This window comes from Pinus tabuliformis, chromosome 4_1 (genome assembly GCF_031772625.1).
Source record: "Pinus tabuliformis cultivar Carrire ecotype Pingquan chromosome 4_1, CPIR1, whole genome shotgun sequence".
Taxonomy (NCBI): domain Eukaryota; kingdom Viridiplantae; phylum Streptophyta; class Pinopsida; order Pinales; family Pinaceae; genus Pinus; species Pinus tabuliformis.
In genome coordinates, this window is record NC_142303.1 from 360,813,571 (window position 1) to 360,825,477 (window position 11,907).

The 11,907-nt window shown below is 35.4% G+C and overlaps 1 protein-coding gene across 1 annotated transcript in view; it reads left to right on the plus strand.

The window, feature by feature from the left end:
- The window catches only part of LOC149175792 (putative xyloglucan 6-xylosyltransferase 3), a 28,888-nt gene extending 23,713 nt beyond the window's left edge, over positions 1-5,175 (plus strand). Inside the window, exon 2 of the mRNA XM_089421243.1 lies at positions 4,762-5,175. Within this exon, the coding sequence (XP_089277369.1) occupies positions 4,762-4,773 (12 nt within the window). The 3' untranslated portion in view covers positions 4,774-5,175. The remainder of the gene's footprint in view (positions 1-4,761) is intronic.
- Positions 5,176-11,907: the final 6,732 nt, after the last annotated feature.

An 11,907-nucleotide genomic window follows, 5' to 3' on the forward strand; every position in this document is an offset into this window, starting at 1 on the left:
GTTGGAGTTGTTCAAGCGTACCACAGGCTGTTCAAGCACCACAGGTCTGAAACAATAGTGTTTGCTCTAATTTCAGGTAATTGTTCGCATGATTACAATTTGTATTCAGGATACCATATTTTCTTTCCTTTCAACATCTATTTTTCTAAAGAAATCATGAATCTCTGTGCACGACTCTGGATTTGATTCTCCTTTGCCGAGATCCTCGTGGTTTGGCTATAATCATATTTTTTTATTTTTATCCCATTTTTGTCGAATATAATCATGGTGTTCGAAGTTTCATATTGAGTTGTGTAATTTTTTTTAAAACATTTAATGTTTTAAGATAATAATACTTTATCGATGGTGAAAGACAAACAAATCACTTTTTCCTTGTATAAACTGGAATGCAATTGAAGTATTTTATATAGAAGTTAGAACGTATTTAAAATAATAAACCATAACGATTAAAAGTCAGTGTTGCTGAAGTGCATGCGGGTTCCAATTTCTGGTATTTTCCATCTTAGCATCTTAGTGTTAGATTTTTTTTCATCTTAGCATTTGCATTGTTTAAGTGGTTGGCACCCTGAATGTTCTCTTTAGAGAAGGGTGATGATGAAATACATATCCAGACTTGACAAGATATTCTCCAGAGAGATTGCGAGGGTGATTGGTTCCACAGAGAATTCTTTACCACACGTCAATGCACAAAGTAGAAGTTTGAGAAAAAACTATAAACGAACCATTTGTCTTTTTCAATATTTGATTATGATTTACATATTTACACATTGGGTCGTTATTCACTTGTATTTTGGAATTGTACAGTGGGAAATTTTGCTATAGAGCCCTACATTGAAGCTTGTAATATGATGGCATGGAAAAGAAAATTATTAAATCTAGCTCGTAGATTAACATGGAGCACATCAATAAACATAAAATAATAAGAAAAACTGGTGGCAGGGAGATGGCGAGGCGATTCTGAGAATCACCCCACCACCCGGCGATTCTCAGAATCGCCCCATTTGCTACGAATCGCCCCAAACAGTGCTTACTGGGCATCCAATACGAGAAATCCTAGCCCTACGAAAGATCTGCGGTGATGGCACTGCTAGGAATTGAACTGGTATTATATCATATTTACATTTTAACACGGCGGCATTAGCAGCAGCAGCCATTGCCAACGAAAGGTCGCAGAGACCAGCAGGAGGATGAAGACGAGAAACATAGTAAAATCTGTGAGCCCAAATGTAAACGAAGTCGTGTTGCTAATGACGTGGCCCAACCCAAAATATAGTCAGGCCAGATCAGTGCAGAAGAGTACATGGATCTCCATAAACGAATGATTGCGATGATAAATGAGCTAAGGAATTCTGTGTTTATGACATTGCAGAGGTTCCATTTGGAAATGAAGAATGTAATTCAAGATTACGTCAGGACTGTTCGTCTTCAGCACCCAAACAGTGAGGATGAATGTGTTTCGATCTGCACAAGTCTCTCTAGTATCGAGTAGCGTAAAAATGGAACGAACATCTTTTTGGAAGAGCTTCAAGAACCCATCCTTTTTACAAAGTTTTTGTGCTGATTATGATATTAACGTCCAACCGGGTATTTTAAACTTTTTTGCAAGAATGTGCGGTGACTATAGGATTTCTGTACTTATCAAACTGTCTATTTATCTGATGTATAGTCTTGAAGTCGGAGAATCATATTTAAGATGCAAATTTTGTTTTTTTATTCACCTTTAAAATGGGCCAATGAAGTCACCCACTCGAATTATACAATGCGAAATTAATAAGTGCAAAATGTCGTAAATAGTTCATCCCAATATTAATTCAACATAAACCGTTCGACTCAGGTTGCTTATAACCTTGAATCAATAATTGTTTGGGTTCATAAAAAAAGTGATATATATTCATTTTAAAATTAATCAATGTAATTAAAATGACCCCAGTACATGTATAACTTGACCCAGATATCAATGGAATGGTCGGTGTGTGTAAGTACCCGATGGGGGCAGGAGGTAGGCCACATGTATATATAGCCATCGACACTGGATCGAGGTAAAACACTTTGTATAAGGGCTTGGACCCCCAACTGTTGGTGGGTCGATGAGGTGGGTCCACCCTGTCCTCACAATTCAAATTTTGTATCTAAGTCGTGGAGCTAATATATATATGTTTTCATTATATGATGTGGGGTCTATGAATAAATTAAAATCATGGTTATGTGTGAATAATGTTGTTTAAAGAAATTCGTTATAAAACTACAAAGAAGAAAGATGAGGTTTTACAACCAACTAAATTGAGACCTCATTTTCTAAACAGTGAAAAGAAAGTAGGAACAGTATAGACAGGTCGAAATCCTCTTCCTTTCCAGTATAAAAGAAAAGGAATTTATCAGTCTTGAAATAAACATTATATATAGAGTTCGATAAATGTCTTCACCAAGAGTCATATCCACTGTAAACAAGACTTAGACAAGTAAACATTTACTGTCAAAAAATGCAGCTAAATATCATGAAGTTAAAGAAAATGCAACTTATGCTTGGGAATATATACATATCGCATAAACTCTGTGTCCAAATGGCTAATGGCTGTGAGAGAAAACTAGCCAATTTTTCTAAAAAAAACGAATTTATAACGAGAGCCACAACAGTGGTAGATAAAAGAAACGAGTTTATAACAAGAGCCACAATAGTGGTGGATGGAAGTCCGTGACAAGAACGGAAAGGACCATCTACCTTTGACTTTTCTTTGCTGCGTACTTAGGTATACTCTGTAACTTTTTCTTGATCTGCACTTGAAACTGGATCCAAGATCATTCAAGCTTTATTCAAGACAAAAAGCTCCTTTTAGGATAGAGAAGTAAAAACTATATTTGAGATCTCTCTTTTACAAATTTGCAATGGAAATTCTTGATTAATGTCCCGAAAAAGTCATACATATGCGTGTACCAATATAAATATGTTAGAAAAGAAAAAACTATTGTAATTAAATAAATAAATTTAACAATATCATATATAAACATTAAATAAACATGGATAGAACAGGCCAACTAAGTACAAAAATCGAGACATGGATAAAACAGACTAACTACGTACAAAAATCGAGACAATGAATCTCGATAATACAATATATGTCATCAAGTGACTAACTACGAACAAAAATCAAGACAATGAATCTTGATAATACAATATATATCATCAAGTTCATCGCAAATAGATAGTACATTCATTTGTGAATAATCATGTTCCTCTTAAAATAGATATACTATTTAGTTTCTTAAGATAGATATACTATTTACTTTCTATTTGTACCTATATAGTTTCTTTCTTACATAGAGATACACATAATTATATGAAGACACAAAAAGAGAGATAGATATTTACGTTGTTACAATAGGTAAAAATATAAGACAAATTACATTAGCCCTGTGATGTGAACTTTTTATGAAAATAAGGCACAACACATTCATATTATCATTGCAATAAATTGAAGAGGTTGAAAAACAAATCTAAAATAGCATCTATGCTCAACAATATGTCGGTTGAGCCTTGTGATGTGAACTGCTTGTTTGTTGTCAATGCCCTGTAAAAGAGATGGATTAAAGATGTTTTAGAACTTCATTTCCAAAAAGGCAAAAATTTTATTGTAATATTTTACTTCATTAAATAGATCGTATTTTGTCAGCATTAAATGGATTGGATTTTGTCAACATTGTTAGCAAAATGTATGCCATGAAATCAAATGAAAAATGCACCAATCGATGTATAGTTGTACAATATGAAAAAATGATCTCAATAAGCCATTTATGTGAAAAATGATTTTATTCGTTTTGATTAGGTCTATTGAATCAAATTGGTTTTCAATATGTTTGTTTTGAGTATGTGAGGTTTCTATTGTCTTATTAATTCAAGTGGAAGAGATCTTTCTTACATATCATTAGATTATGAAGTGACATTGGACATAATTAAGCTTTGGGCCATAACCTTTTAGAAACAACAACCAAAACAAAATGATTAGTTATAAAGAATTAGAAATTTCACCAATATAGTAAACCAATATTAAGTGTGATTTATGGCCTTAAATGAGTTTTGGAGGGTAAACTTTGAAATGCCACATAATTGAAATTAGAGGTCAATAGAGTGTGTGAGGTCCAATTATTGGATAGAGTTCTTGAGAAAATGCTCCTATAACATTAGAGTTAAACATGAGGCATCTCAGGTCAAGTGCCTAATGGTTAAGAGCATGTGTTTCCTCCTAAGAGGTCATAGGTTCAAAAAGCAGAAGGGGTTAGAGTAGGTATGCCTTCGTAGACAATAATCAAATCGTTGCGTGGAGGTGGGTCTTTTATCCCACAAACAAGGGGGTTTCATACACCAATTTGGTCTCTGGCTTGGCTATGACCTTAAAATTGGATAATAATAATAATTAGGATATAGATTGTTAGAAATTCATAATCTATAAGGGTGAAAGCATGGAGCTGGGTTACACTTTTTGGCAAGAGATGGCACATTTGGGCAGAAAAAATGATTGCTCAATTGAGCCCTTTTTAAGCGCTTGATCGAGCTGTTTGAGCACTTAAAAAATGTAACCCAATGTTATTTAGGAGCTCGATTTAGCCATGTCTTTGCGACAGTCAAATGAAGGAGATTGGGTTCTGGATTTATTTTTCAGCTCAGGTAAGTTTTGTTATATGGAATTGAATTTCAATATGTTCTTTTTTAATTAATATGTCATTGTACTAATTTACTTCATTATTTATTTTGTGCTTGATAATTAGGTACAACACTAGCATGCTGCCTTCAAAAAGGAAGAAATTGCATTGCAATTGAGAAAGATCCATTACAGTGCAATTTCATTCAGCAAAGAATTAATGCTCTTCAATTTCTTCCAGATTCAATGCAAGAAATTGGGTTGAAGAAAGGGGACTTTAGTGCATCACGTGTGGCAAAAAAGGCAAAGGAACCCTAACCACCATTACATGGAATGTTTGGAAAGACATACATTGGGAGATTCGCAGACATCAAAGACCCATTAGAAGAGAAAAATGAGCAAAAGGAAACAGAAAATATTGTGGAAGAAGACAATGATGAAACTCTAGAGGACGAAGAGTTTGGATTACGTGACATTGTTGATTAAATTTAAGTTATGCTTGTAAATCAAGCTTTGCAATGTTTTGACTTTGACATTTTATGAGAAGAATAAACACTCAATTAGGGTTGTTATACATTCAATATTTGTAATATGTGATTTTCGCATTGATTTTTAAGTTAATCATTATTTTTTGAAAAAAAAGTGATTATTATTATTTTTTTGACATGAAATTCATAAAAGAATCTATTATTTAACCATTTTTAGTTAAAATTATCGTATAAAAATTGTGATTTTGACATGTCAATTCTAGCAAAAAAGTATCAAAACATGTAGTTTTTTAGTTATATTTATGTTAAAAATGGTTATTTTTATGTCCATTGTTAAAAAATATTGTTTTTTAGAAACAATTATTTCATGTGGATTGAAAAATTAATTAAGGATGTATAAATATGTAGAATATCGAAAATTCTAAATATCGACCTCCTAATTAAAAAATGCAAAACAATAAAAACCTCACTAAAAAAAAAGGTTAAAATTAAAATAAAAAACAAGAAAATGTGAAGAAAATGACCACTTCAAAAATGATCAAATTTACAAAATAATTATTTACATTTTATACATTAGAAAATTTAAAGCCAAAAAATAGGTCTTTTAAAAAAAGGGGGTGATGCAGCATACTCACGTTTTAAAATCAACATGAAAATCACTACCATTCTAAAATGTAATGTACATAAAACTATCATTCCCATGACATTCCTTCCAAAAACTATGCTCTAAAAAAAACATGTTTGTTCTGCATCACCCCTTTTCAAAATCAGGTCACTTTTTTGCTATCTCTACGAAACGGGTAACAGTATCAGTTCCCGTTTCAAAGTTTACATTGTTACTCCTTGGATGAGGAATTAAATTTTTCATCCAACAAGTGCTCCCACTCGAAATTTGAGTAAAACTTTAGGGAGATAAGTTGAACATACGAATTGAAAAAGTAGTTTTATTATTTTATTATTCTTTTTACTATTTTACTAAAAAAATGGTGAATCATCCCCCATGGTTGACATCATTATCTTGAATCCTATTGGTTCTTATAAAGTTTATTTTGGTTGTACATTTTTCTTAGGAGGCCCATTTTAGACCTCAAAAATCCCCTAATGGAACCCAAGCCGGATGCTTTTATGTTGAAACTGATGAATGTGAAGCAGGTGCCTACTAAAGTGGGGTGGGAGGGAACATCTCCAAAAGGAACTCGATCTGAATGTTGCTAAAAATATGAAATGGGAATAACTCAGTAAATATAACTTGGAATATTTATTATAACCTATTTTTGGAAATAGAATGACCATTCTGCATCTTCCCATGTGTTTGAAATCCTTATCTGGACACCTTAGAAACTCAGATTTGCATTGCAACTGTTCTATTGTCACAAAAGTGCTAAAAAATTAGTTAATTTTAAATCAATGATATCTCCCTCATTCGAACTTTGATTCGACCAAATTTTAATTAATTATTATTATTATTATTATTTTAAATTTTTAAATTTGGGTGTTTTTTCAAGAGGACCTCAGATTTGCAATCATTGCTTTGAAATTCTGCAACAAAAACAACAAAAAATGATAGGAGAGTCGTTGTTAGTGAATTTTCATCAGAAAAATTTCTGCAACACAACTGATTTTAAATCAGCAATATCTCCCTCATTCGGACTCCGATTCTACCAATATTTTCAAGAGGAGATCAGATCAACAATTAATTTTTTGAAATTATATACAAAACTTCAAAAAATGATAGGAGATATGTCGTCCATGAATTGGCGTCAGAAAAATTTCTGCAACATAGTTGATTTTAAATTAGTGATATTTCCCTCATCCAGACTCCGATTCGGTCAGATTTTTAATTTGTTTTTAATTTGGGTATTTTTCATAAGGAATATAGATATGTTATATGTTTTATAATTTTTCATCAAATGTTTCAGATATTATTTGCAAACTCGCCGCCCAAAAAATTTTTGCCAAAAAATGAAAAAACAAATCTTCCCGCTTTGCTCAAGAACGTGCTCTGTGGAGGTCATAGCACATGCATGAAGTTTGTTGAAGATTATTGCAAAAATATGAAACTAAAGTATGTGTCAAATCCTCATTCCCATGAAGTAGTGACCTGTCTTTGATACCACTGATCCAGAGCTTAGGGGAGGCCCCTAAGATCTAAGAAATTGAAATGGATCTTGGGGAGGGAGGTCACAAAGGTCTAAAAATTGAAATGCCAGAAGAAAATAGGAGAACACATATTAAACAAAACCACCAATAATTTTTTTATTAAAATAGTGAGTAACTATAAAAGCTATTGTTAAACTCACATGGAATGTAAACAACAAATGCAAAAGATAAGCATTGAATTGCATATATTATTGACATGATATACATTTATAGTACAAAGATGTGACACTTGGATTCATATTCCAAGTGGTCTCTTAGACTTCGGTGGATGTTTACATTCCACACCAACCCATAGAGGATTAGGTGTCCAACATTCCCCCCTTAATCTGAAGGGGTATATATGAGTCCAAGAAGAGAGATGTAATAGAAAATGTGCAAAAAATGAATGACAGCACTAGGCTGAATGCGATCTCTAAAATGTTGGTATAAAGGGGGTGGTTTAAGGATGACCACCAACACTGGAATGATTAGTACGCTGACCACAATGCTTACATGGATGAAGATCAAAATAGTGATCTTTCATATGGCCAATTCCGTCACAGTGTTGGCATTGAACAACTTTTATCTGCAAATGTGGAGGAGCAGAATCTGGAACAGGTGAAGGTGAACCATCATAAAGAAACTTAGCTCTATGGAAATGAATGGACTTTGAGTAATCTGGAATATGAAAGGACACATCCTTTTCATATCCAATACCTATTTTGTGCTTATTATGGACAAGTTCTTCCCAAGGTCTGATGATGGGATTGGGAAGTGCAGACTGAACGTCTGCATCTGCATGTAACTTTGCTGCTTAATTAGGAATTGGATTTGAATCAACTGCAACATTATTGACTTGCTTCTTATGGAGTCTGTTTCAATGTTCTGCATGGAAACAGATTCAAAATGTTGACTCCACTGTTGTAATTCTTCTTGCTGAAATTGAGATTCAAGCTCCAAAAATTCTACCTTTTCATGTGCATGCTGCAAACATGTTTGAATGTCAACAAGAGTGGTTTCTTTTATTTTGACTATGTCATCAGCAGAGCATAGTATCAGAGTTTTCAAGAACTCCAATACTACTTTAATTCTGGTCATTTTAATTGAACAAATCAAGTGAGTCTCTCAAATTAGATGGCTAAAGTGGTTGCAATGATAAATAAAGATAATTTTTCACAATGGCCAAAATACACTCAAATTTGGCAATATAACCAACTATCACTCTAAAACTTGCCACAATTCTCGGTGTAGTCAAATGTATTTAGTGCATCAAAACCAAGCCAAGCTCCTTGTAACTTACAATTAATATCTTAGGTTGCAATCTATAAGACCAAATTCAACAATTGATGGTCCAGACATACTAGAAGCCTTCAAATAGTTCTAAATTCAATGACTCTCGCTGACCATTCATTAATGGAGCAAGCTTTCCACATGAGCAGAAACATAGGAAGCTTTTAGATACTGGTAGCCTCATTGAAAATATTCTTTGTTACAATATTTGTTACAAAATATCTCGTAGAGACCAACAACGGGCAGGATTTCAATTTTCAAGACAAAGATACTCCATGCTCTTCAGTCGACAGTTAAACGCTTCAAACACACATAAAATATTTTGAACAAAGCAGAGCTTTAAGAGCAAGAAACTTTATTCATAGTTTTCAATGAATTCAATGCACAACTGAAGAGAAAACTACTCCATTGTTCAAGCCTTCAAGTATGCCGAGACTCTATATGGATGCATCAAAGCAGACTAGTTCCTTATTCAACTCAGTGCTTAGCTTTGATTTCTTGGAACTTGAGGACGCAATGGAGAAAAAACACTCAAACAATGGGAGTTGAGTGAAAATTATGTTATTTATAGAGAAATGTTTGAATGTCAAGATCTAAGGCATCGACAAGATAAATCTATGTAGACCCCACAACTCTCTGTGACATTTGGCGATGAACATGAGCACAAAATATGAAGGTGAAGACTTGATTTGAGATCAGAGAAATAAAACGTAGACGCAGGATGAGAAAATTCCTCACCGATAGATGTTCTGGGTTCGCGCATTCGCAATACTTCTAATGTCGTCGCTGCTGTGTTTATAGCTTTGGCCAAGGTAGTGCTACTCGTTTGCTGAACTTCCAAATGAATGAATTAACAATGAAATTGATAGTGCACAAAGATGATTATTGACTGTTGCATATAACTCACTACAGAGATTTATGCACGGTTGTTGTTAGCACATGGTCTCCTCTTCGGTAATACTTCTTCTTGCTTGAGGTTTATTTTCTTTCCAAACGTAATCGTGCTCATCTACTAGTAGGTTTGAATATATAGTTGGTACACTTAGCCATCAAAGCATCCACAGACATGAAATAAATATTTAGTTGCAGATTGTGTGGAAGAACGTGTTGTCGGTCCTAAAAAAGATGCTCATGGTGCTTCTATCATGGGATCAAAACTCCTATGTGTGTGCTTTAAGCCCATAATTCAATGAAAAAGGGTCTGGCTCGAAGGAGGCTCCTACCCGTATGATTAGAAAAAAGGTTTACAGTTTGCTAAAGGGTATTTATTCTTCTTTGGAGTCCAAGCAATTACAGGTTTTCTTGCCGCATTTCAACTAGGGAATATCTACTACAATTATGGAGGAGGTTCAACCAAGCATAAAAACATGGATTATAATTTATCCTATTTACATAAATTCGAAAACGATTCTTGCAAAGGGTCAGCGTATCAAGGAAAAGAAAGCTTGTGAGAACCCAAATTGTGTTGAGATTACAGATTCTTGTATATACCTGAAACTTCCATGTGTTATAGAGGCTGGAAAGGCATATCCTAGAGATTTTATGCAAAGAGGAAGAGTAAGAGTTTAGCTGAAAAGAGGAGGAGCAGTGAGCGTGGAGTCAACTGTGAGGTGAAGCCGAGGGTCCCGGCGAGTCAACAGCGAGGTGAGATACCGCAACACGATAAGGAGTCGAACAAGATAGTGAGGACTGGTATGGGAGTTGAACCAACTCTGCGGGTGTCAACTGTTCAGGGAGATACACCTTGAAACCTTGATACAACAAAAAACTTTAACATATATGCATACAATGCGGGAGGATGGAGCCACTGGAGGGATGCTGACTCTGAGGGCCAAAGAGCTACGCAGTGGGGAGAGCGAGGAGCTCGAGGGATTAACTATGCGTAGGAGCTGAGGTCGACTGTGGTAATAACACAGTGCAGGGCAAATTCAACCAACGCTGAGAAAGTCCACTAGATTGGCGTAACTCGTAGAGAATAATACAATGACTGCGGGAATTGTGGGCTTAGAATAACATAATTCTGATAGGGCAAGAAGAACCGATAGCATAGGGCTAATGTATAGGAGTTACAATAGCAAGGACTACAGGTCTTGAAAATGAAAGGTCTAACAAGCTGGAAAAAGGTGGAACAACAGAGATATAAAATTAGGCAGGGCAAGAATATACCTGCAACTTTAATACCATGTTAAACTCACATTGAATGCAAACAGCAAATGCGAAAGATAAGCATTGAATTGCATATTATTATTGACATGATATACATTTATAGTACATTTATGTGACCCTTGGATTCATATTCCAAGTGGTCTCTTAGACTCCAATGGTTGTTCACATTCCACACCAACCCATAGAGGATTAGGTGTCCAACAACTACATTGTGGTAGACAATATGTCCTTTTGAAAAGAGTGACTTGTTACTTATAGCCTTTTTTTGTCACAATACCACAGATAAATCTCATGGGTGGGTAAAACCATGGGTGAATGAATACCATGGGTGTATGTTACATACAATACCATGGGTAAATTACATGAGTGGATAAATACCCTGGGAGGTGTTAGCACTGCTATTTAATTCAGCATTTCGAGGATCAAATACAGGCCTGATCGGGTCGTTTGTTCTAAAAAAAAAGGATGTGCATCAGTTTTTCTTCTCCTACTCCTCCATTTTTGTGTACTCCCATAACCCCCTGCTGCATGTGTTTTCCTCCATTTCACCTCTAAATTGTTGTGAAAGCTTATTTTCTTTCGGCCCCCTAGGCACTAGGGATTAAACCCATGTAACCATGATAGCATGACCGCACGTCTTTCCCTACAGTAACCTGTGCGATTAAACCCACACCGTTCGATCATTTCATCACGATCCGATGGTATTCGTTGCTTTCCCCGCTCATTAAACCCAATTTACTTTACCCACCGGCGATCGCATTCACCACAATCTAACGACGTTCGCTCCTCCCGATGCCATAAGCTGCCCGCACGTTAGCTCATGGGGAAAGTGGTATTGACCCTGTCCCATCCGCCACGCGTCACAATCCTAATGGAATCGCTACCCCGCGTATGTTTACTGCCTACACGCCAAAATCAGTGCGATCAATACAGCTCACCACTCAAAACCACTTTCCTGGCCGTTAACTCCCCGCGTAGCTTCCGCCCTCGATCACCGTTGGATCTGTTCGCCCACGATCCAACGGCCCTCGTTTGTTTTCTCCCATTTTCTCTTGATATCCTCTGCAAAATGATTCCCACCGCCGATCCACACAATTCAATGGCTAATCTTCCTCCTCCATTCTTCCGCCATGTAGTATTCACCTCCTTTGACTGTTCTGTGCTCCCAAAGGACAATGACAATCAACTAC